This window comes from Oryza glaberrima, chromosome 2, assembly GCF_000147395.1.
Source record: "Oryza glaberrima chromosome 2, OglaRS2, whole genome shotgun sequence".
NCBI lineage: Eukaryota > Viridiplantae > Streptophyta > Magnoliopsida > Poales > Poaceae > Oryza > Oryza glaberrima.
Window position 1 is genome coordinate 5,969,437 of NC_068327.1, and position 24,495 is coordinate 5,993,931.

Here is a 24,495-nt window from a genome sequence, read left to right on the forward strand (position 1 = left end):
GACTTCGAACGCGCGTGGCGTGTTTGTGGAAATGCCTCTGAAAGTAGTAGCGCGCAGCACGCACTAACGCACTTGGGCGGGCGCAGCTGTGTGCCTGTTTTGCTCTATGCGCGTTATTATGCCTGTTGTGTGGTGTGAGTTGTGCCGCTGACTAACTACCGTGGAATTGTAACCATATCTTGGGTGTGTCGACAGCCTGCTAACATTGCATTTGGTGCTGTCCTAATTCCTAAACACATAATAGATTCATGAGGTTATTTATATACAGTGGAGAACGCAGAACAAAATTTTAGGAGGTGCTAGTTTAAAAGACCAATATAAGATTATCATTAAAATACGTAGTACCACTAAGTCATGAACATTATCAAAGCTTTTGTTGTTGATTTATACTGTCATGGGCTGAGCTAAGAAAAGTTAGCAAAAATGGTTTAATTGGGTTAGATCTGTTGATGACCAATACTAGCATCAATGGCTGCTAAATCTGTGTTGACATGTGTCTGCTTGCCTCCCTTGAACGAGTGGCTGCAGCCTATACGCAATACTGTACCGTGAGGCCATGAGATTGGCTTGTATTAGTGTGGACTTGGTTCCTGAATAAGGTATGGTTTCCAGGGGGCCTGGCGGCAGTAGGTGTGCCTGAGCCCTATTTGACCCCCTGCTGTGTCTGCCCCTGTTTATATATAGGCTTAGTTATGGTAATAGAAGTAGCCTTACACAGTAGTTGCAAAGCAACATAGCTTTGCACACCACCGGGGAGTTATTCACACTACTTTTCCTCCACTGGAAAGCTCAAGGAATGCTTGCTTGATGGACTGTAGTTCAGTAGAAATTTGTGCCATCCCTAACCGGTCTTTTGGTGATGCCATGGAGCACATGAGGGCCACCTTAACCAATGGGAGGACACAACTTTGCATCAGTTCGGAGTTTCCACCATCCAAATCATTGTGTAGCATGTTGGGGTCTAAAATCTCAGTTACTCTGTGGGGAAATGCAGCATCCACACGATCGTGGAGGCTCAAACCATCATTGAATTTTTCATCAGTTGGACGCTTTCCAGTTAATATCTCTAACAACAACACTCCATAGCTGTAGACATCACCCTTCGTTGATATTTGCCCACCCATTCCGTACTCTGCATTTTCATTTGAAAACATAAGAATGGCGAATGGAGGAAAACTACAATCCATGTAACATTGGATAAGTTAATAAGATGGCTGAAGCATACAGGTCAATAAATCAGTATAAGTTTCCAATTTCTCTCACCTGGTGCAATATATCCAATGGATCCTTTTAAGTCAGCCAAACTTGTAGAGTTACCAGGCGCTGCTGTTGAATTAGCACCCATAAATCTTGCCAACCCAAAGTCACTGACATATGCAGTCATTTCAAGATCCAAAAGAACATTGCTTGGTTTGATGTCACAATGTATTAGTGGGGATACACACTGGTTGTGAAGATAATCTAAAGCGTATGCAATGTCCAAGGCTAAGCTAATCCTTTCACCCAAAGTTAGGAATCTCTTTTTACCATGTCCATGGTCCTCTGGATGTAGCCATATTTCCAGACTTCCATTTGGCATATACTGAAAGACAAGTGCTTTAAAATCATAGCCATTTGGATCAATCGTAGAGCATAAAGTAATGATTTTGACAAGATTTCGATGGCGAATATATCTTAATGCCTCGCACTCCTCATTGAAGCTTGTGGATGCTCCGTACTTGTTAAGATCGAAAACCTTAATAGCAACTGGATTGGTCTCAAACGGCAACATGCCCTTGTAAACAGCCCCAAAGGATCCCAAACCAACCAAATTTGTGGGAGAGAACCCATCTGTTGCATTGGCAATATCTTCATATGATATCTTTCTCATGTTCACACTGGATTGCTGCAAAGATGGTTTTTGTTTTCTTCTCTTGATGAGAACAGCCATTAAACATAACAATAAAATTACAACAGACACTGCGATTGGAATTACTATTTTCAAAATAGTAGACTTGTGTTTACTTTGTGATCCTGATTCACGGCAAAGGGGCAGGCTATACCCTGGATCATTCGCACACAATCTGTAGTTTCCGTCCAAGATAGCCCTGCTAGCATTACCAAAGACACCATTTGATGGTATTGGCCCTTCAAAGTCATTGAATGAAAGGTTGAGTTTCTGCAAAGAACTTAAGAGAGTGAGGAACTCTGGAACTTTTCCTGACAAGCTGTTACGAGAGAGATCAAGCTCCTTGATGCTTTTTAAGTTCATGAAAGATTGTGGAATGCTTCCAGTAAGAAGGTTCCCTTCCATGTGAAGGTATTCCAAAAGCACACAATTCCCTAGAGTGGACGGTATTTCCCCGGTCAAGCGATTGTTTGAAATACTGATGCTTCCAAGATTTATGAGGTTGCCAATTTCTAGTGGTATGGGCCCAGTAAACAAATTGTGGGACAAGTCCAAACTTTGTGACAGGGAAGAAATGTTGAAGACCTCACTTGGCAGGCTTCCACCGAATGAATTGTGGGACAAATCAAGCTTCTCTAATTGTCTCCACTGCCCTAAGTTTGAAGGTATGCTCCCATTGAAGTTGTTCCCATCTAGATGAAACTCGGTTAGTTGGGCAAGGTTGCCAATAGAATCAGGAATAAGGCCTGAGAGGTTATTTTGTGCCAAGCTTAGAACCAGTAAGTTGCTAAGATTTCCAATGGTAGGTGGGATGCTCCCACTAAACATATTCTCATCCAAATACAGAACACTGAGACTCTTAAGATTACCAATCTCTGATGGAATTGTCCCAGAAAGTCTGTTTTGCCTGAGCCACAACCAGTTGAGCTGTGAGGGAAGATTACCGACTGAGCTAGGCAAGGTTCCTTGGAGAAAATTTGCATCCAAGGCCAACTTTTTCAGTTGAGTGCAGTTTGCAAGGGATGAGAGGAAGCTCCAGTCCCCTGCTTCAAGCTGGTTGTATCCAAGATCAAGGTCCTGCAAGTTTGGCAAGGATCCAAAAGATGGCACTATACCAGTGAGACCAGCAGCAGCAAGATAAACCATTTCTAGCTTGGACATATTGCGAAGAGAAGCTGGGATCGGCCCATTTAACTGTGTTGTTGATAGGATTAATGCTTCAAGGTTTGGAAGTCTGTTGCCTATATCTGGTGGTAGTTGGCCGATGAGTGAGTTATTGGCCATGCTAAGATATTTCAAAGATGATATGTTGAAAATAGCCTGTGGCACATGACCAGACAAATTGTTGTATGTGAGAACTAGCCTCTCTAGGGTTGGGATCTTACTTAGGCTCTCAGGGATGCTCCCCACCAAGTTATTTGCTTTTAAAGAAACATGAACCAAGGAAGAAAGGTTGCCCAGTGAGGCTGGTATCCCTCCTGTGAGTTCATTCTGCTCTAAAGTAAGGTATTGAATAGGTGCAGCAATTGCTGTAACAGGTGGTATGGAACCAACTAAGTTGTTACGGTCCAGGTAAATGGTTGTCAATGTGGAGCTGTTGAAGAGGGCTGGAGGGATCTCCCCTGTAAGACTATTTTGTGTGAGCCTAAGCACTTGAAGGGATGAGCTATTTGCCAAGAACTCTGGGATTCCTCCTGTGAGCTGATTGCCCCCAAGATTAACATATACAAAAGATGGGCTACTGCCCAACAATGGTGGTATGTCACCTCTGAGGGCGTTGCTAGAGAGATCCAAAGTTTTCAGCTCAGGAAGCGTCCCAAATCCAGTGGGTATACTGCCTTCAAGCTTGTTGTTGTATAGTATAACTTGCTGGAGGTGAGTGCATTGGGTTAAGCTTTGTGGTATCTCACCTTGGAGGGAGTTGTTCGATAAGCCGAGTACCTTGAGATTGCTGCATGAGGACAGCTCATCTGGAATACGGCCTTCAAGAGAGTTGATGCTCAAGTTCAGGTAGCTGATTTTTCTCAAGCGTCCGAGCTCACTTGGAATTTTTCCAAGGAACGCGTTTCTTGATAAGTCAAGGCTTGCGATGGAGCTCAGATTGGCAATGCAAGGTGGTATTGAACCACTGAGGCCTTTGGAGCTGACGTTGAGCGCCATGACTCGGAGTTGGGTCTGGGTGTTGTTGCATGAAACACCCTGCCAGTTGCAGAAGTTCTGGGAAGTGTTGCTCCATGAGCTTAAGGATCCGTTTGGATCAGAGATTTGAGACTTGAAGCAGAGCAGGGCTTCTCTATCAGTATCAGTGTCATCGCTGATTGCTAATGGCAGAGAGCATGAGATGATGAAAACAGCCAAGAGTGGAATGAATTTTGGGCATGGAGCAAACAAGCGGATCATCTTGCTGTTCGTGCTGTGGCTTTCTCTTGCTTATGGCATTTTAAGTGCAGGCAGGCACACACTTGTCTTATATTCGTATATTCCAATGATTGTGCCTACTGCTTTTTGCCCAAATGAAAACTGTTTTCTAACTCTGGGAAGGAAGGTATGAATCAGCTGCTGCATTGTTTCTTAGTCAGAACTTTGAGTTGACTTCATTTTCTCAGGTCAATCACATATTATGTGCTTGGTTACTTTATACTGTCGAATATTGGTGGAGATGCCTAATGTGATGTCCTCCATCCATTATTGACTGAAGGATTACATTATATATAATTATATATGATTTTAGATGGGATAGTGGTGCCTAACTTCTATTTCAAAGATATCCAACTGTGAATATCTGATGTGTGTGATCATTTAGCATTGTGTTCACATATGATGGTGCCAGTTGAGTTTGGTGGTGAAAATTGACTGCAAAATTTGCATGCTGATAAATGAGTTGGACGGGTAGATGCACAACACTAAAATAATATCTACCATTGTTGACTAGAATCCTCTTCTACATGCTTCTTTCTCACGTAACTGACTTTTCGCATGCTATCCAATATCCAGTCCACAAGGCGTATTGGTTCCATGTAATTTCTGAATATGCCCATGTAGTGATCGACCTATGCTATTTGGCTTTATTTTTGTTTACTGAATAGCAAGCTAGGGGAAGCTAGAACCATCAGCTAAAGATATGCTAATTATCAAAAATCTATTGATTTCCGGTGCCCTATGTGGTAAGTAGTACAAGGCATGACTTAACGACTTATAATTCACTCAAACTAAATTATTGCCAGGCAGCTATATGATTTCTAGTTTTAAATGCTACAATTTGATGTGTTGTAAACAGCAGATGTGCAAGCCAGACTTCTTAATTCATTTGAACATGCCTCATTATCCCAACCAGGAGATGGAATCGTAGGTAGTCTTCTTGACTGGTCAAATAAAGGCATCACTATGGTTTGCATTTGCATATGGTCCTAACCATACATACAATAAATATTACTGATATACTTGTACATTTAATTATTAGCTTGTTATGTTTCTTTTCAGGATCTTGGTGCCTGTGGTAGCAAGAGAGGAAGTCCATCCATTGGATGAGATTTTTGAGACATCGCCTGTACATCAACCAAGGATGGAACTGATCAACTGTAGATCCAGCTAAAAATTGCATTTTTTTTAACGCAAAGAAAAGATTGACAAGGTAATATTACGTCAATAATCACATTATCTGTTTTACCCAGATGGACAGTTGTTGATGAATTTATATAGGTAGGAAGATGACAACGTACTTGACTTGCGTGAATTTTGCATGGTCACCACCATGTATTTTTTTGCTGACAATGATGTTCCACTTGCTAGTTACCTTGTGTAATTATTGCTGACGTTACTTTTGCATGGTCACCACCATGTATTTTTTAGCTGACAATGATGTTCCACTTGTTAGTTAACTTGTGTAAATTCAAAACTAATTACGTCAGGTTGGAATATTACACAGTATACTAACGGTTTCAGCCAAAAGAATGAGACAGAAACAGAGGGTGCCGACTTGACACGGTCTTGTAACTCTTGTTGAACTTTGATATATAGAACATAGCAGCTGTTTCAAACAATGTTTTCAAGGGTTTCAGACCATGATGTGTGCTTTGAAGAGTAGAGTACTGACAACAAGTGATCATAGCATATATTTTTCTTATGCGAGTGTGACCACAAACTGGTTAGTACGGGTATTAGTTACTTCTGTTGAGTTGGTCATCAGGCTAATCAGAAATATCAGATGGGACCTGATGACTTTTGAGGTATGTGAGTTCAGAGTCAAAGATAGCACACAAAATCTTCAACCTGGAGAGCTCTGTTGGTGCTGTGGCTTGCTTTCGCTCATGACATTTTAAGTGCAGACAGGAACACACTTGTCTTATACTGCTTCTTGCCCCAATACGAAAGCTGTGTTCTAGCTCTGGGAAGGAAGGAAAGTATGAATTATTGCTTCACTATTTCTTAGTCAGAATTTTTGAGTTGACTTCATTTTCTCAGGTCGATCACATATTATATGCTCGACTACTTTTATACCGTCTAATATTTGAGGAGTGAATTATATGTTGTGCATCTCGCATGTCATGTGTGCAGATGGTAGACGTGTGAACAATTAAACAATGTGCTAACTTGATGTTATAAGTAAAACTAACCAAAATTAAATATTCATATACTTACTGTAATAAAATGTGTGAAAACAATAAATAAGATATATTGTTTCTTGAGAATTAAGGTTTCTAATAAATTAGAGAAAATTCCAAGCATCATGTTGGGTCTTAGCGAGCACACCTGGGCTTGAGTTCCGTGGGTCATGCGTGTACTAGGCTCAGTACACCTTGCCTCCAACATCTGCATTAGGCTCAGTTTTTTTCTTCGCTTCCAAACTTTAACTTCCTCTTAACAAGCTTTTTAAATGGTTAAATGATGTGTTTCTTTTTTAAAAAATATATATATATAGAAGTTATTAAAAAATTGAAATAAACCTATTTTTTAAGTTTATAATTATTAATACTTAATTAATCATGTGGTGTCTTTTTTCCTAAAGATGAAAGATGAAGTGTATTACGCAAAACGAGACGGTATTAATGTATAATTAATTGAGTTTTAATTATTACAAACTTGAAAAATAGATTAATATGATATTTTAGAGCAACTTAATTTCATATAAGTTTTCGCGCAAAACGCACCGTTTAGCATATTCGAACGGGACCTTAGTCTCTTTTTAGACAATAAAACAACAACAACAAAAAAAAAAAAGGGAGATAACGTGTATTGAGCATTTCATTATGTACAAAACGGTTAGCATACATAATGCATCGATGGCCATGATTACGCATGTGCGAGAAGTCCAACGGCTCTTTTTTTTTAATGGGCAGTTCCAATTATATAGATAACTTTGCGTGCTGAAAACGGATTAGGTGGATACATGCAGATCATTAAAACAATATGTATAGCTTCCAATGTTGACTAGAAAAGTATGATTTCCACATTGCTTCTTTTTTAACTCCCCCACTAGCTTGGCACTTAACTTACTTTTGGCATGCGGTCCATAAGTTAAAGAGTCCTTGTAAACTAGGTTGCTGACTAGCCAATAGAGATTAGAAGACCGACTTGAAGACCTTGCTCGCGGTGACAAACGGGCAGAATTTGAAGTAGATATATACTAGTATATATTGGCTACAGGGCATCGATCGACCGGACCAGTTCAAATTTATACATTGAGACCCATCAGACCTGTTGAGATGGGTGACTTGTTGCTGATCAAAGACTGATTACTCAGTGCAGCCCTGTAGAGTCATGGGTTGGATTGATATTATTTGATGCTGTTATATATGATCCTAATCTTGTCCTTAGGTACTTTTAGTTTTTGTTCTTCATATAGTGCTATATATATACTAAGAATTTATAATGAGTAATGCAACTTTTTTATATGCAAATGCCGCTTGTTTAGATGCAAATTGAGAAACACCTAGGGGTCTTCCGGCTAGCTCCGCAAGGTAGTGGGCTAGACGACCTAGGTTCTAAGCCTCACCCCTTCTAATTATTTGATATTAGGTCATTCCCTAATATTTGCGTTTTTTTAGATGCGAATTGTTTGGATACATTTTATATGCAAATGGTGATTCTACCATGAATGGTGCATCGTCTCTCTTTCATCTTCTTCCACAAAACCCACGAGCCCTGGTCGGAGTGTGGGTACCCGACAGGTGTGGAGATTGGGGACGTTATTCACCTGGTCGTTGGTTTGGGGCGAGGGGCGGGGACGTTCCAATCCACCCCTGCCCTACCCCGTTGTCACCCCTACTCCTGTGTAGGTTGGTGGACAACCATCCGAGCTCTGTATCTACATTTGTAATTCCTATGTTCCATAAAAAATTAATTTATAGTTATGAATATATATATATATATAGCTTACATCTAGATTTATAGTCCGAAGTTGATTTTCTATAGGACAGAGAGAGTAATGTTAATTGCTCTATTGGTTGTTGTTGATGTATGAAAAAAAAGTTGTCAGCAAGCCAAAAAAAAAATGTATGGAGGATAAACATTGGTAGCACCTTTTATTCACCTAAAACAACTTGCTTGTAATCTTTATCAAGATAAGGTACGTAAAATAAAACTTGGAGGAACCAAGTAGTGTCAATTGCTCTGCGGACTATTGTTGATGTATGAAAAAAAAGTTGTCAGCAAGCCAAAAAATTGAGGATGAACATTAATACCACTTTATTCACCTAAAACAACTTGCTTACAATGTTTATCAAGAGAAGGTAAAATAAAACCCTTATCTTTAAACCCAAAGAAACCAAAACCCAGGTTGTGAAACAACCAGTAGAAAGACCTTCCTTCCCTAGCCCGCAGCTTATGTGCAACCATGTTCGCCGAACGACGAACCCAACAACGGTATTAGTTGCCTAATGGATGTGGATTAGGAGGGTTATGTTCTGAAACAAAACTCCAAGTCAGATTAAATCATGTATGTGAAAGAAAATGATAGGAGTATATACACATAAATGCATGTAAAAACACATTAACAGTTTAACACCACTTTTTCTACGCAAAACAGTCAGTTCTGGATCCAGATACAACTTACCCGGCCCGTCCCAGTTCTCATGGAGTAGGATTCGAGGAGACCGTGTTGATTTGCTTGGAGCTAAGAGACGATGATGGCCTCCATGATGCGTCTCCCTGCCCATCAGTAGCTCGACAGACTTGCTTCCGGTGGCAAGCGTACATGGCAGAAATGGCATAATCGGCAGTAGTAAGAGGGACATCACTAGGATTGCCTGCAACCCAACACTAAGGCGAGCAGCTGCCATTGAATTTGCGGACCCAATTCACCGGCCTCTCTTCGCTGCTGCAGCATGAAGCGGCGTCCAATTTATTGCGTGCAACAAATTGTCTTATGTGTTGACTTCAAGCTAATAAGAGTTTCATCGGGGTTTCAGCCGATGAGGTATCTAGACGTTGCATCAGCCTACAAGGATTGCATATAAGTTGGATTTAGCCGATGACAACAAAGATTTTCATTGTTTATCTAATCTTGTGGATTTTATGACATCGGACTTCCAGCTGATGTATGCTTTAATCTTCGGATCAATGCTTATTCTATCATATCATTGTTAGCCGATTGGTTTCTACTGGATATTATTATTGTTATATTGTATTATCATCAGCCGATCGTCTTTATTTATATCAAGCGTCAGATTCTACATCAAACATATAGCCAATAGCTCAAAACCCTATCGCTATCAGCTGGTATCGGCATCGGCTAGAATCACTCCATTGGCTTGTCAGCCGATCGGTAGTTTTATCTGCTGTTTACATATCTTGTCAGTTGCAGGATCAAATTGACTGGCACGCTCGCATCTCATCAACAACTTGGATCTGTACTAGAGCTAAGCAGATCTCACAGGCCAGTGTGTGTTTTTCGCATCAACAATGTGACAATCCAGACATCAATTCTTTTTTTAAAAAATGATGGGGCCCACTGTCATATCTCTCCCCTCCCACCTCTCTCCACCACCATGTGTCGTGGCCGCCATCGACACCGCCCCGTCTCCCACCATCCCCCCCTCCTCCTCCTCCTCCTCCTCCTCCTCACCCACCACCTCGCCGCCGCCGTGCTCCTCCTCCTTGTCAACTCTCCCCTTCCGTCCGCAAGCACAGGCGCCTCGATGTTGAGGAATGGGAGCCCGTTCCGCCTACCTCGTCTGAGGCCGAGTAGGTTTTGTGGATGGTGTTGGAGTGGCACGATGCCCCTGCGCTGTCCGTGGCGGCGTCCTCCCCCACCAGAAGTTGCCGCGGGGAGTGCCTTAGCACCAACGCCTCTAGCGCCATGCTTGTCCGTAACCGCTTACCGTCATTGCCCATAGCCATGGCATCTTCGCCGTCACCGCTAGCGCCACGCTCCTCAGCTTGCCATCAGCAATGCGATCCCGCATATTCATAGCTGTCGGCGATGGTAGCGCCGCGGCGTTTGCATCAGGGGCAGCGCCAACGGCAATACTCCCCGTATCCACCACCAGCTCCTTATTAGGTGATGACCCCACTAGAGAAGCCACCACCGCAAACGATGATAACGACGAGGGTCGTCCCTGCATATCCTCACGAGATAGCCTTCCCTGCCAAGTGGAGCAACACATCTACATCCTCCCCTGTCCCCTCCTGTTGCTACGCGCTCGTCATCACCATCCCCAACTCCAGATACACCTCCATCACGCACCGGCAGATGCGGCGGCAAAGAGCTCCTCCTCGGCCACCTCCAGGGTGTGCCTCCTCCTTGGCCTCCGCCGGCGCATGCGCGAGGAGAGTCATAGTTGCCAGAGCTCCTCCTCGGCCTCCGCCGGCACGTGCACGAGGAGACTCGCAGCAAACAAGGACTGAAGAGAGGTAGAGGAAGGTTAGAGGGGGAAGAGAGGGAGAGTAGAGATAATATGACAGACAAGTCCCACCAATTGTTTTTTTAAAATATGCTGACAGGACTGCCACATAGGACGAAAACAACTCCGATACCCCACCAGCCCACCCCCTCTGTTCCAGTCGATGGCTAATGGGGCGTTCCCCAGATCGATGAACAATTCTCTCCCTGCATCAGCTTGACGAGGTGCAGACGACACTCCTCCTCTACAGCTCAAAACTTCCCGCCTCCATCTCCATCTTCCGAGGTGCCAGCGGCTCACCGTCGATGAGCCCCAGCCCATTTTCCTTTCCCACCATGCCTGGTGTGTCGTCTCTCTTCCATCTTCTTCCACAAACCCACGAGCACCGTTCGGAGTGTGGGGACCTGATGGGTGTGGGGACGGGGGACATTATTCTCCTGGTCGTTGGTTCAGGGCCAGGGATGGGGATGTTCCAACCCAATCCGCCCCTGCCCTGCCCCATTTCACCCCTACTCTTGGAAAGGTTTGCATGGGCAGCCATCGGAGCTCCGTAGCTACATCTCTACTTTCTCTGTTCCACTAAAAAAATAATTAATGATTTGAATCTAGATATAGCCTATATGTAGATTCGTTGTTAGAAGTTGATTTTCTATTGGACGGAGGGAGTAATGTCAAGTGCTCTTTCAGTTGTTGTTGATGTATGAAAAAAGGTTGTTGGCAAGGTAAAAAATGGTATCAAGGATAAACATTGGTAGCACTTTACTCACCTAAAACAACCTGTTTATAATCTTTATCAAGATAAGGTAAAATAAAACCTGGAGGAACTGAGTAGTGTCAATTGCTCTGCCGATTGTTGTTGATGTACGAAAAAAAAGTAGTCGGCAAGCCAAGAAATTGAGGATGAACACTAGTACCACTTTATTCACCTAAAACGACTTGCTTACAATCTTTATCAAGAGAAGGTAAATTACAATCTTTATCAAGAGAAAAATTAGAATGAAAAATAAAACCCTTATCTTTATCAAGATAAGGTAAAATAAAATCCGGAGAAACCAAAAGTTGTCCTTCCTTCACCAGCCTGCAGACTGCAGCCTATGTGCTACCATGTTCGTGGAACGACGAACCCAACAGACGGTATTAGTTGCCTTGTTGCCGATGATTAGGAGGGTCATGTTCTGAAACGTAACTACAAGTCAGATTAAATTTTTTTTTTTACCGGGCCGGCCAAGAAAGGCCAACCAAATTTACTTCAGATTGAAGAATATATACAAATATACAAAGTCGGATTAAATCAGCATGTGACAAGAAATGATATGAGTATATATATATATATATATATATGATAGACGAATATATATATAGATAGAGATGAAGATATGAAGATATGATAGATAGATACGAGAGATAATATAGAGATATAGATATAGTTGATATTATTATATATATATATATATAGATAGAGATAGTATATTATATATATATATATATATATATATATATATATATATATATGTGCTCATCAGTTTGATTAGAGTTGCTTCTCTAGTTCCTGGTAAAAACACATTAACACCACTTTCTACGCAAAATTAACAATCAGTTCTGGATTCAGATACAACTTACGCGGCCCGGAAAAGTTCTCATGGAGTAGGATTCGACGAGACCATATTGATTTGGTTGGAGCTAAGAGACGATGATGGCCTTGATGCGTCTCCCTGCCCATGATCAGTAGCTCGGCAGAGTTACCTCCGGTGGCGAGCGTACATGGCATAATCTGCAGTAGTAAGAGGGACATCACTAGGATTGTCTGCAACCCAACACTAAGGCGAGCAGCTGCCATATTGAATTTGCCGACCCAATTCACCGGCTTATCTTCGCTGCTGCAGCATGAAGAGGCGTCCAATTTATTGCGCGCAACAAATTGTCTTATGTGTTGACTTAGTTTTCTCGGGTCAGCAATATATTTCGCACACTTTATATTTAAAAAAGGCTTGCTACCTCCGTTTCATACGATTCGCTTTGACTATTTTCTAGTAATTTTTAGATTTAACCAAATTTATAATAAAAAATTAACAGCAAAACGTACATATTGTCAAAAAAAAAAGACGCGGATATTAAGGAAGGATATAACATCAAATAATTAGAAGGGTGAAAGTTTTGAACTTAGGTCGTTTAACCCACCACCTTGTAAAGCTAGCCGGAAGACCTTTGGGTGTTTCTCAACATATTATCAAAATATACTAAATTTTAGTTTTACTAAAACTAATTTGGTGTTGTAAATGTCTAAAATACAAAGATATACTTGACAAAGAGAGTATTACAAGTATGTTTTTAGAAAGCAAATATCACATTTTCTTTGGGAGGTTTTTAAATGTATTCTAACACAAAGTTTTTAAAAGTTCCTCCTCGTGTTGGGTCTTAGCGAGCACAGCTAGAGTCCAATGGGTCATGGGTGATGGGAGTAACACCCGACCTCCAACATCTGTATTGGTCATTTTTTACACATTTAGAAACAACATTGAATTTATTGTGAGATAATAATAAAATGCTCAATTAATGCACATTAAGTTAGTAAATAGTACAAAATGGTTAGCGTACAGAATACATCGATGGCCATGATTAAGCATGCGAGCAATCAAATGGTTCCTTTTTGTTTGGCTCAATTCATGTTGAGTTATTGGTTTCAATTATATAGAAATAGTAGAACTTGCGTGTTGAAAAAGGGATAAGTAGACAAGGCTGATAAACAGAGAGATTACATGCAGGTAACTAAAATAATACTAGCTTCCAATGTTGACTAGAATAGTTTGATTTCCACATGGCTGCTTTTTGACTCCCTCACTATCTTGGCACACTTTTGGCATGCGCTCTATTCAATGAAACAACGTACGCTGTCTGATGCTGTTCGTTGAAAAAAAAATACCCGTAAAGTAAAGAGTATCCTTCTAAACTAGGTTGCTGACTGACCAATAGAGCTTAGAAGACTGACTTCTTCATGTCATGTACTCATGTCATGTATATTGACTACATGGCATTGATCGACCAGAACAGTTCAAATTATACATGGAGACCCATATCAGACCTGTTGAGATGGTTGACTTTTGCTGATCAACGACTGGTTATTACTCTGTTTAGCCCTGTAAGGGCATGGTTTGGATATTTCATGTTGTTATCCAAATCTTGTTCTTAGGCACTTGTAGTTTTTGTTCATGTAGTTGCTAGTAATTGTTACTATATCCATCTCAAAATATAAGAACTTATAATTAGATATGACATTTTCTAGTACTACGAATATGGACAAACTACTTGTAGATTCATAGTACTAATAAATGTTTCATTCAATTTTAAGTTCTCATATTTTGGGACGGAGGAAGTAACATTTACACTGCTATGTACTAGGACATTATGATATGTAGATGCAATTTTTTATATGCAAATGACGGTTTTTAGATGCAAATTATTTTGGGAATATTACTTATTTGATCATGTTTGGAAGACTAACTATCAATCTGACCCTGCATTTTCTAATTTGTTTATTTGACCCTGCTTTTAAAAAACGAACATACTAGGTGAGTTAATAGTGTTAAGGGGCAAATAGTCCTTTTGCCCTTGCTTATTTGACCTTTGTTATGCCTTGCTTGTTTGACCCTATTATGTCATATAGTGTATATATTTGAATCTGTTGAAATATTTGTAATAAATTTGACATATGTTTCATATTCAAGACAATTTAGACAGATTTGGCTTCAATTTTGACTTCAATTTGATAAATTTAACTACAAATTGACAGAATTTTAATAAATTGAAGTGAACAAGTCAATTTGACAAATTTGACTTCAATTTTAACAGATTCTTGACAAAATAAACTGAACAAAATTTGACACAATTATGGCAGTTTTTTTACAAAATTTTGACAACATATTATCCTATTATGTGGATTCCAAATTGCATTCAATGAAGCATAAACACATATATGGCCAAATCTAAGAGCAAATTCATCTATACTAATATAAAAAGCAGGAGTTGTCCCCCTCCAATCCTACCGGTGAAATCACCTGGTTCAGTCTCTACCGTCCATCTGCGTCTCTCCTAATCTCATCCGTCCGCTGTACACCGTAGCTCTATCTCTTCCAGCGATTTCGCCCGATCTCATCCCACCAGCGATGTCGCCCCCCACGCGGTGACTGCGCCGCGCAAATCCCCGACGCGATGACTCCGCCTACTCGCTCCGCGCCTCGCTCCCCGTCGCCTCCTCGCTCCGCACATCGCTCCCCGCGCGCATCCTCGCTCTGCACCTCCTCTCCTCGCGACGATCCACCGCCGGACCAGCGACCTCGCCTCCTCGCTCCGCCGCAACGTCGGACCTCCCTCTTCCTCGCAACGGTTCAGCGACGGCGCACCACCGCACCGCCATACCAGCGCCGAGGCTGCCGCCGCCCACGCCTATCCGCCGGCGCCGGCGCCGAGGAAGGCCCCTTCCGCCGCCGCCGCCACCACCATCGCCACCGTGCACTCGAGGTCGTCCCTCTTCCCCATCGGCTGCAGCCTGAGCCGACGTCCTCCCCATCCGCCACCGCCGCTGCCGCCGACGGAGCCGAGGTCGTCCCCAGCCACCGACGCCAACGGAGCCGAGGTCGTCTCCAGCCGATGCCGCCGTTTTCCTGGTATCCCATTCCTAGCATCAACTTGATTATGCAGCGGATGCCCTCACTTTCTCATCTCAAATAATTAACAAAGTGCGCCATTTTCAGCTCTGCTACTGGTTGAAGAAATCATTCCTGGCAAGCAGTTGTGGATCCCTAATTCTGGAGTTCTTTCTCCTTCACCCATGCTTACATGCTGCCATCCTCGATTACTACCACCATGGCTGCGTTGCAAGGTTGCAACACGGTGGTGGATGTGGACTTGACAGAGCAGTAGCTTCATATAAGTGCTTTGTTATGTTATCCTCATGAGGAAGAGATTGAATGGATTGAGGGGATTAATTTCAGGCTCAATAGATTTGGAATAAGTACCTTCCAAATTCCCCTCAATCCACATGGGGATGGATGAACTCAACAAGGCCGAATGCATCTCAAATACAAGTTGTGATGTGAAGGTGATAATCAAGATTGGAAAACCCAGGTAAGATATGACTTTAAGTGGTGCAAGTTAATCGTGATAGCAAATCCGTTTAGTCTTATCAGGAAATGTCATACATGAAAGGATGTGATTGACAAAAATATTTTTTTTAGTCTTCTGATTTGCAGATGCTTTATTGGAGTTGTGCTGCTCCTCGCGACAAACATGAAATGGAGAAGAGAAGGGTATACTCACATGCATATATTATATATTGATATTTGGCCTATTGTAGAAACTATTGGTTTTAAATTTTTTTTTATCAAGCATACATGCCCTAAAAAGCATATGGTTTCTATAGTAAGGGTTGATAACTCCATATTGATATGTTCTCTTAGAAATACATGAAATAGAAATTTGTGTGACATATAGAAAAACACCTTGATTCACCTTTCTAAAATGCTTCCAGTTATGTTTAACTAATGAACTCTGGATAAATTAAACTTGCTGATGCAAAACCATAATGGATTTGTAAGAGGTAATGGCTTTGGATCTTCAGTGAAGAGTAATCTCTATTTTCTCAGGTTCATTAAAGGTCAACAGGGCACGACCAGCAAATTGATTTTATGGATGTTCTTTCAAGAACTCACACCCTTTTATTTAATCTTGTAAATTTGATGTGTGATTGAGTTTCTAGGGTCAGAGCTTCAAGTGTGATTGAAGCAGATCTACATTTTGTGAGAGATTATGCAGAGTAAAAATGACGTAGTATTTTCTTTCATAATACAATTTGTCATGCTTCATTTATTTTTCTTATGGAGCACACACACGTTGATTTTACTGCTTAAATGATATTTGGAATACCTGATGGGAAATCCACTGATGAGTCCTATTTAACAGAAATTAGTGAGATACTTTTTGCAAAATGGAACATGATACTTTCTGCCAAATGAAACATCTTTTAGCCGCCCTACTTGTTTCTTCACAGTTACCGGTAAAATACTCTCACAGTGACATGTAAAACAAGCTAGGAACATAAACTTAATATGTACTAGAATGTTTAGGACTATCCTTATGATAATTCATGTGCTCGATTTAGCATTTCAGAATGTACCTCATACTCTCAATGGTATAGATGCAAGATAAGCTGGCAGCTTTGGTTGCGTCAATAGGTTTTGTTATTTTCTTTTTTAGATTCTCTATCATGAGAAAAAGCTCAGCCTCTTGGTATTAATGTGAAATTGGGATATGGCTCTTCTGTTACCATGGAAAATTAATTTGTTGTACGAGCAATTATGTTTACATCTGTACATTAGCATACAAGCAAACCTTCGTTTGTACAGCCTGCACTGGCATAATTGGGAAATTAAGCTTATCCCTGTCCAGAAGCATATATCTATTAAATGATTTTTTAGCACGTTGTTGGCAAGAGAGGAACTAAAGTATGCTACTGCATCGTGTATTTTTGCTTGACACATGGAATTTGATTTGTGGAACCCAAATTACCAAAGAATTTAAGTAGATCCCTCCATTACCCCTTTTGTTAGTTGCATTATATAGGCACAGTTTAGATGGAACTCTATTGAATCTTACGTAATATCATTATAGAAGAGGGCTGTTTGAAAGGCTGGCAGCGACAGGAGGCTTACTAATTGTAGTATCGAGTATGGCTACTCCTCTTTCTTATGTTCTATTTCCTGTTTACCTATTCTTCTTTCAGTTTACTGACCATTATAGCATTTTGGTCAAGCTCATGTAGATATCTGTGGAAGTTGTTTCCTTCATATGAGTGGGGCACTCTAGATTCTATGGATGATCTTATGTTGTTTTATCTTTCTGTCAAATTATAATGGAAGTTGTTTGAGGTGCTGGATTGAACTAATAAGGAAAAATCATTGTATGTCTGGTTAAATATAAAGTTGTTTCATGTTCTAAAGAGTTAGATCTGTACTGTTGATACTTGATAGAAGTGAGATGAGAGTGTCACTCCAATTGATAACCCCCCTCCCCCCCTCCCCCGAACTGTGGTGGTGTATCAAATCTGTTCAGGGGCAAGGTATGCCAACATGGCAGGAAGCCACTCCAAAGGATTGCTTGTGAGATGTAAATAACACAACCACTTTCTGGTATTGAATCTGGGTTGCCCATGTAGTATTTTTCTTGGTTTTTTTTTCATGTTCAAGAAAATGCTTCCATAGAAGGATCATTTGAGATTAAGAAATGATCCTTTGAAGTTTTTGGTTTTTTTTTATCGCTCTTAAAGCCTCATATATCTTGCTTATTTATGCTATAGGGGCCTAAAATAAATTATTTTTACAAACATGATGAAGTGGACATTTAAGATTCAAAGTGGTACATAAGTATTTGCTGCAATTTCAAGTATATTAAGTTATTAACTGGTTCACGGCTGGCAACAAAAATTTTGAGACATGAAGATTTGTGGTATTTGACATTCCTGCCCCTTTATTCTATTGGTCAATGACATGTATCTTGTCGTTCTGCTCTGTTAATTTGTTGGGATATTTTATTAGTTACTGCAGTGTAGAAAAGGAGCTACAAATCACATATATTTTCTTGTCAGGAGAGTTGCACATCATTTTATTAAAACTTGTGTAACCCCACAAAATGAAAACTTTTATGTGAAATTATTTTGGTTACAATATATTGGGTTTAATTTATATTTTGAACCTAACGTGCATTGCATGTGCACGATTACTAGTGTCCAACAACATGCAACAATAAAACAGTCCAACATAAACACATCAATAGGCCCAACAAAACCACACCACCAAATCCAACGGAAGCATACCATCAGGTCCAACATCACACATACAGGCACACCATCAGGTCCAACATCACACAAACATGCACTAAATAGTAGGAACATATTACATGATCAACCAAAGAACACACGATCAGCTAGTCTCCCTCTAGCTCTTCCCCTACCCCTGCCACCTCCACCACTTGCACTTGAGCCAAACCACGAACCTTCCCTCCCTCCAGCTCTTCCTCTTCCCCTTCCCATACCCCTACCACCTCCACCTCCACCCCCACCTCAAAATTCCTCATGGGCTATCGGGAATATGCAAAATAAACCATGTACCTCATCTAGTCCGAGTCTGATTTGGTTTTGACCTTTATAATTGTGTCGTTGGCTAAACCCAAGGGGTTGTGTACCCTAGGACAACCCAAGGATGACCCTATAAGCTATTTATTCAGTAGCGTCATCGAATTAGAGTTAGGTTTTTCTTAGAATATTTTTGCCATTACAGTTTCGCCGCTAGTTCGGTTTGTGGAACCCCAACCTTGAGATCTTAATCATTTATCTGCAAATTGAGTTGCAATCTACCTTGTTTTTGCTTGTGTTTTATGATTCATATGTAGGGATTATCCTTCTCAGCGAGGTTAACCGAGCAGCACACGGTTGATTACCAAAGGAGACATGGTAATGCAATTGCAGGGTTCAGATTGTGTTGATTGGAAGCCGGATCGTGTGTCTAGTTTCCACCAAATCGAGAGTTATCAACACCTATCGAAAGATTGAGACCTAGGTCCTTAGTTAGTATCAGAGCACAAATTGCTCGTTAGGTATACCTTCTTTAAGATTATTAGTTTCTTTTATATATACCTATAACTATAAAACTTTCACACAAAATTATTGCATCCATTACCTAGAAATTTTGAGCCATTGAATTGTTCTATTAGATTTTGCTTTATTGAATTTTATGTTGCATGTCGTGTCGAGTGCTAGTTTAGTTTTAGATTTATTTTTTTAGTTTTGAGTATTTCATCTCTTCATCAATTCGGGTTTAGGGTTCATTAGTTAAGTCGTGTGAGTTGTATGTCAGTTTTGGATGTAGTTTCGCATCTTGTCGATTGTTGTTGGGACTTAAAAAATCGAACTAACCATCGCCGGGTTTCTGTTTTTATGGTTTGGAGAAGTTTTCATCGAGCGGTTTTCGAGTTGCTTGGTTGGTAGGATTTCCTATTGACTTTTGTATTTCAGTCCCTATAATATTTATATTTACATTTAAGTCTCTATTTGAGATCATTGGCCTGTTTCCGTTGAAAAATAATATAAAAAAAGAAAAAAAACGTAGAAAGGTGATATCAGAAAACAGAAAAAATATCGCAAAAAAAGAGAAAAGAGCAAAAAAAAAAAGCAATGGTATTATTCTAATTCAATATATTTATAATGGCATGAATCAAATTAATCCGATCTCCATCCCAGTCTCCAAATCCTCCGAGGGCGTCGACTCTAATGGCTGCGCCGAGTCTGTCACGCTGCCGCCGCTGAAGACGCGATGGGCGACGGCGACGGCGACGGCGAGCAAGCCAGTACTGCAGGCGCGGCGATGGCGGTTTCCCAGGTCCGGCGCCGTCCTCTGAGGTCAGGATGGTACTGCTTTTCTGACCTTGCGTGTGCCTGTAACTGTAATCTCAATTTCCTGTGTTTCCTCTGAACGCGCGTGGCGTGTTTGTGGAAATGCCTCTGTGGGAGTAGCACGCAGTACGCACGCACGCACGCACATGTGTGCCCATTTTGCTCTATGCATATCCTTATGCCTGCATGTTGTGAGTTGTGCTGCTGATTAACCACTGCGGAATTATTGGTTTTTTAAGTTAGAACAATATTTTGGTGTGTTCCAGCCTGCTGTCTGTTGTTTGCTGACCATTGCATTTGCTGCTGACCCAAACAAGTTTTAGGACCAAGAGGTTGATTCTGTGTGGACTTAATTATGGTAATGAAAGTAGCTGTACATAATAGTTGCAATGCAGAACAGCTTTGCAGTCTTTGCACTAATTTCAGGAAGGAAAAATAAGAAAAAGAAGGCAAACTTAGCTAGAAATGCTTGCTTGATGGAGTGTCGAATGTACTGCCTAGGTCTAATTATTACTCAAACTATTTTTCCTCCACTGGAAAGATCAACAAATGCTTGCTTGATGGAGTTTATTTCAGTGGAAACCTGTGCCATCCCTAACCTGTCCTTCGGTGATGCTATGGAGCACATGAGCGCCACCTTAACCAGTGGGAGGACACAACTTTGCATCAGTTCGGAGTTTCCACCATCCAAATCATTGTGTAGCATATTGGGGTCTAAAACCTCGGTTACCCTGTGGGGTAATGCAGCATCCACGCGATCGTGGAGGCTCAAACCATCATTGAATTTTTCATCGGTTGGACGCTTTCCAGTTAATATCTCTAACAACAGTACTCCATAGCTGTAGACATCACCCTTCGTTGATATTTGCCCACCCATTCCGTACTCTGCATTTTCATTTGAAAACATAAGAAAGGTGAATTGTGGAAAACTACAATCCATGTAACATTGGATAAGTTAATAGGATGGCTGAAGCATACAAGTCAATAAATCAGTATACGTTTCCAATTTCTCTCACCTGGTGCAATATATCCTATGGATCCTTTTAAGTCAGCCAAACTTGTAGAGTTACTAGGCTCTGCTGTTGAATTAGCACACATAAATCTTGCCAACCCAAAGTCACTGACATATGCAGTCATTTCAAGATCCAAAAGAACATTGCTTGGTTTGATGTCACAATGTATTAGTGGGGATACACACTGGTTGTGAAGATAATCTAAAGCGTATGCAATGTCCAAGGCTAAGCTAATCCTTTCACCCAAAGTTAGGAATCTCTGCTTACCAAGGCCATGGTCCTCTGGATGTAGCCACATTTCTAGACTTCCATTTGGCATATACTGAAAGACAAGTGCTTTAAAATCATAGCCATTTGGATCAACCGTAGAGCATAATGTAATGATTTTGACAAGATTTCGATGGCGAATATATCTTAATGCCTCGCACTCCGCATTGAAGCTTGTGGGTGCTCCGTACTTGTTGAGATTGAAAACCTTAATAGCAACTGGGTTGTCCTCAAATGCCAGAAGGCCCTTGTAAACAGCCCCAAAGGATCCCAAACCAACCAAATTTGTGGCAGAGAACCCATCTGTCGCTTTGGCAATATCTTCATATGATATTTTCCTCAAGTTCACACTGGAGTGCTGCAAATTTGGTTCTTCTTTTCTTCTCTTCATGAGAACAACCGTTAAACATAACAATGAAATTACAACAGCAGACACTACGATTGGAATTACTATTTTCAAAACAGTAGACTTGCTTTTACTTTGTGATCCTGATTCAGGGCAAAAGGGCAGGCCATACCCTGGAGCATTCGCACACAACCTGTAGTTCCCACCCAAGATAACCCTGCTAGCATTACCAAAGACACCATTTGATGGTATTGCCCCTTCAAAATCATTGAATGAAAGGTTGAGTTTCTGCAAAGAACTTAAGAGAGTGAGGAACTCTGGAACTTTTCCTGACAAGCTGTTACGAGAGAGATCCAGCTCCTTGATGCTTTTTAAGTTCATGAAAGATTGTGGAATGCTTCCAGTAAGAAGGTTCCCTTCCATGTGAAGGTATTCCAAAAGCACACATTTCCCTAGAGTGGACGGTATTTCGCCGTTCAAGCGATTGTTTGAAATACTGATACTTCCAAGATTTATGAGGTTGCCAATTTCTAGTGGTATGGGCCCAGTAAACAAATTATGTGACAAATCTAAACTTTTTGATAGGGAAGAAATGTTGAAGACCTCACTTGGAAGGCTTCCACCGAAGAAATTGTGAGAGAGATCAAGCTTTTCTAATTGTCTCCACTGCCCTATGTTTGCAGGTATACTCCCATTCAAGTTGTTCCCATCTATATAAAACTCGGTTAGTTGGGAAAGGCTGCCAATAGAATCTGGAATATGGCCAGAGAGGTTATTTTGTGCAAAGCTTAGAACCAGTAAGTTGCTAAGATTTCCAATGGTAGGTGGGATGCTCCCACTAAACATATTGTTATCCATATACATAACAGTGAGACTCTTTAGGTTACCAATCTCTGATGGAATTGTCCCAGAAAGTTTGTTTTGCTTGAGAAACAACCAGTTGAGCTGTGAGGGAAGATTACCGACTGAGCTAGGCAAGCTTCCTCGGAGAATATTGCCATCCAAGGCCAACTTTTTCAGTTGAGTGCAGTTTGCAAGGGATGAGAGGAAGCTCCAGTCCCCTGCTTCAAGCTGGTTGTATGCAAGATCAAGGTCCTGCAAGTTTGGCAAGGACCCAAAAGACGGCACTACACCGGTGAGCCCAGTAGCAGTAAGATAAATCATTTCTAGTTTGGACATATTGGCAAGAGAAGCTGGGATCGGCCCATTTAACTGTGTTGTTGATAGGATCAAGGTTTCAAGGTTTGGAAGCCTGTTGCCTATATCTGGTGGTAGTCGGCTGATGAGTGAGTTATTGGCCATTCCAAGATATTTCAAAGATGTCATGTTGAAAATATTCTGTGGCACATTACCGGACAACTTGTTATATGTAAGAACTAGCCTCTCTAGGGTTTGGATTTTACTTAGGCTCTCAGGAATGCTCCCCACCAAGTTATTTGCTCCTAGAGATAAAAGAACCAAGGAGGAAAGGTTTCCCAGTGAAGCTGGTATCCCTCCTGTTAGTTTATTCTGTGCTAGACTAAGGTATTGAATCGGTGCAGCAACTGCTGTAATAGGTGGTATGGAACCAACTAAGCTGTTACGGTTGAGGTAAATGGTTGTCAATGTGGAGCTGTTGAAGAGGGATGGTGGGATCTCCCCTGTAAGACCATTTTGCATGAGCCTAATGACTTGCAGGGATGAGCTATTTGCCAAGAACTCCGGGATTCCTCCTGTGAGCTGATTGACCCCGAGATCAACATATATAAAAGACGGGCTACTGCCCAACAATGGTGGTATGTCACCTGTGAGGGCGTTGTTGGAGAGATCCAATGTTTTCAGCTCACGAAGCGTTCCGAATCCGGTAGGAATTTCGCCTTCAAGCTTGTTGTTGTAAAGCATAACTTGCTGGAGGTGAGTGCATTGGGTTAAGCTTGGTGGTATCTCACCTTGGAGGGAGTTGTTCCATAAGCCGAGTACCTGGAGATTGCTGCATGAGGACAGCTCATCTGGAATACGGCCTTCAAGAGAGTTGATGCTCAAGTTCAGGTAGCTGATTTGTCCCAAGCGGCCGAGCTCACTTGGAATTTTTCCAAGGAATGCGTTGTTTGATAAGTCGAGGCTTGCGATGGAGCTCAGATTGCCTATGCAAGGTGGTATTAAGCCACCAAGGCCTTTGGAGCTGACATTGAGAGCCATGACTCGGAGTTGGGGCTGTGTGCTGTTGCATGAAACACCCTGCCAGCTGCAGAAGTTCAGGGATGTATTGGTCCAAGAGCTTAACGCTCCGTTGGGATCAGAGATTTGGGACTTGAAGCAGAGCAGGGCTTCTCTATCAGTATCTGTGTCATCACTGATTGCTAATGGCAGGGAACTTGAGAAGATGAAGACAACCAAGAGAGGAATGAGTTTTGGGCAGGAAGCAAACAAGCGGATCATTTTGCTGTTGGTGCTGAGGGCAGTGAGGCTTGCTATTTTGCTTATGGCTAATATGTAGGAGGAGGCACGCACTTGCCTTATATTTCTGTACTCCAAGGAAATCGGCCTACTGCTTCTAGCCTAAAAACAAAATCGTAGTCCAACACAAAATAGTCTTTGAATGTGATGCATTATCTCGTAGTCTGAAATTTTGTGTTCTCTTCATTTTCTAAGGTCCGTCATGTATTTGGTAAGTCAGAAGTTTTGAGTTGATTTCCTTTTTCTCAGGTTTGTCCCATATGGCA

The 24,495-nt window shown here is 41.3% G+C and overlaps 2 protein-coding genes and 3 long non-coding RNA genes across 6 annotated transcripts; 1 reads left to right on the forward strand and 4 right to left on the reverse strand.

Moving 5' to 3' along the window:
• Positions 1-427: 427 nt before the first annotated feature.
• LOC127761714 (probable LRR receptor-like serine/threonine-protein kinase At3g47570) lies at positions 428-4,288 on the reverse strand. The gene is made up of 3 exons (XM_052286043.1): positions 3,871-4,288; positions 1,264-3,654; positions 428-1,132 (listed from the first exon to the last, which is right to left on the reverse strand). Exons 1-3 carry the CDS (start codon positions 4,286-4,288, stop codon positions 762-764), a joined length of 3,180 nt encoding a protein of 1,059 aa, XP_052142003.1. The 3' UTR covers positions 428-761.
• A 4,260-nt stretch (positions 4,289-8,548) lies between these two features.
• Positions 8,549-9,184, reverse strand: LOC127764796 (uncharacterized). Its single transcript, XR_008015964.1, has 2 exons — positions 8,940-9,184; positions 8,549-8,790 (listed from the first exon to the last, which is right to left on the reverse strand). It is a non-coding gene; the product is annotated as an uncharacterized LOC127764796 (long non-coding RNA).
• Positions 9,185-11,622: 2,438 nt separating this feature from the next.
• On the reverse strand, positions 11,623-12,587 carry LOC127764559 (uncharacterized). The gene is made up of 2 exons (XR_008015902.1): positions 12,349-12,587; positions 11,623-11,903 (listed from the first exon to the last, which is right to left on the reverse strand). It is a non-coding gene; the product is annotated as an uncharacterized LOC127764559 (long non-coding RNA).
• Positions 12,588-14,895: 2,308 nt separating this feature from the next.
• Positions 14,896-20,338, forward strand: LOC127762382 (uncharacterized). 2 transcript variants are annotated; one of them, XR_008015522.1, is made up of 3 exons: positions 14,896-15,389; positions 15,477-19,371; positions 20,015-20,338. It is a non-coding gene; the product is annotated as an uncharacterized LOC127762382 (long non-coding RNA). The 2 variants fall into 2 exon arrangements; XR_008015521.1 differs by lacking the exon at positions 20,015-20,338 and having other exon boundaries at positions 15,477-15,849; positions 15,960-20,008.
• Positions 20,339-20,665: 327 nt separating this feature from the next.
• Positions 20,666-24,215, reverse strand: LOC127762381 (probable LRR receptor-like serine/threonine-protein kinase At3g47570). The gene is made up of 3 exons (XM_052286883.1): positions 23,794-24,215; positions 21,184-23,577; positions 20,666-21,052 (listed from the first exon to the last, which is right to left on the reverse strand). Exons 1-3 carry the CDS (start codon positions 24,209-24,211, stop codon positions 20,682-20,684), a joined length of 3,183 nt encoding a protein of 1,060 aa, XP_052142843.1. The 5' UTR covers positions 24,212-24,215; the 3' UTR covers positions 20,666-20,681.
• Between the last annotated feature and the right edge of the window lie 280 nt (positions 24,216-24,495).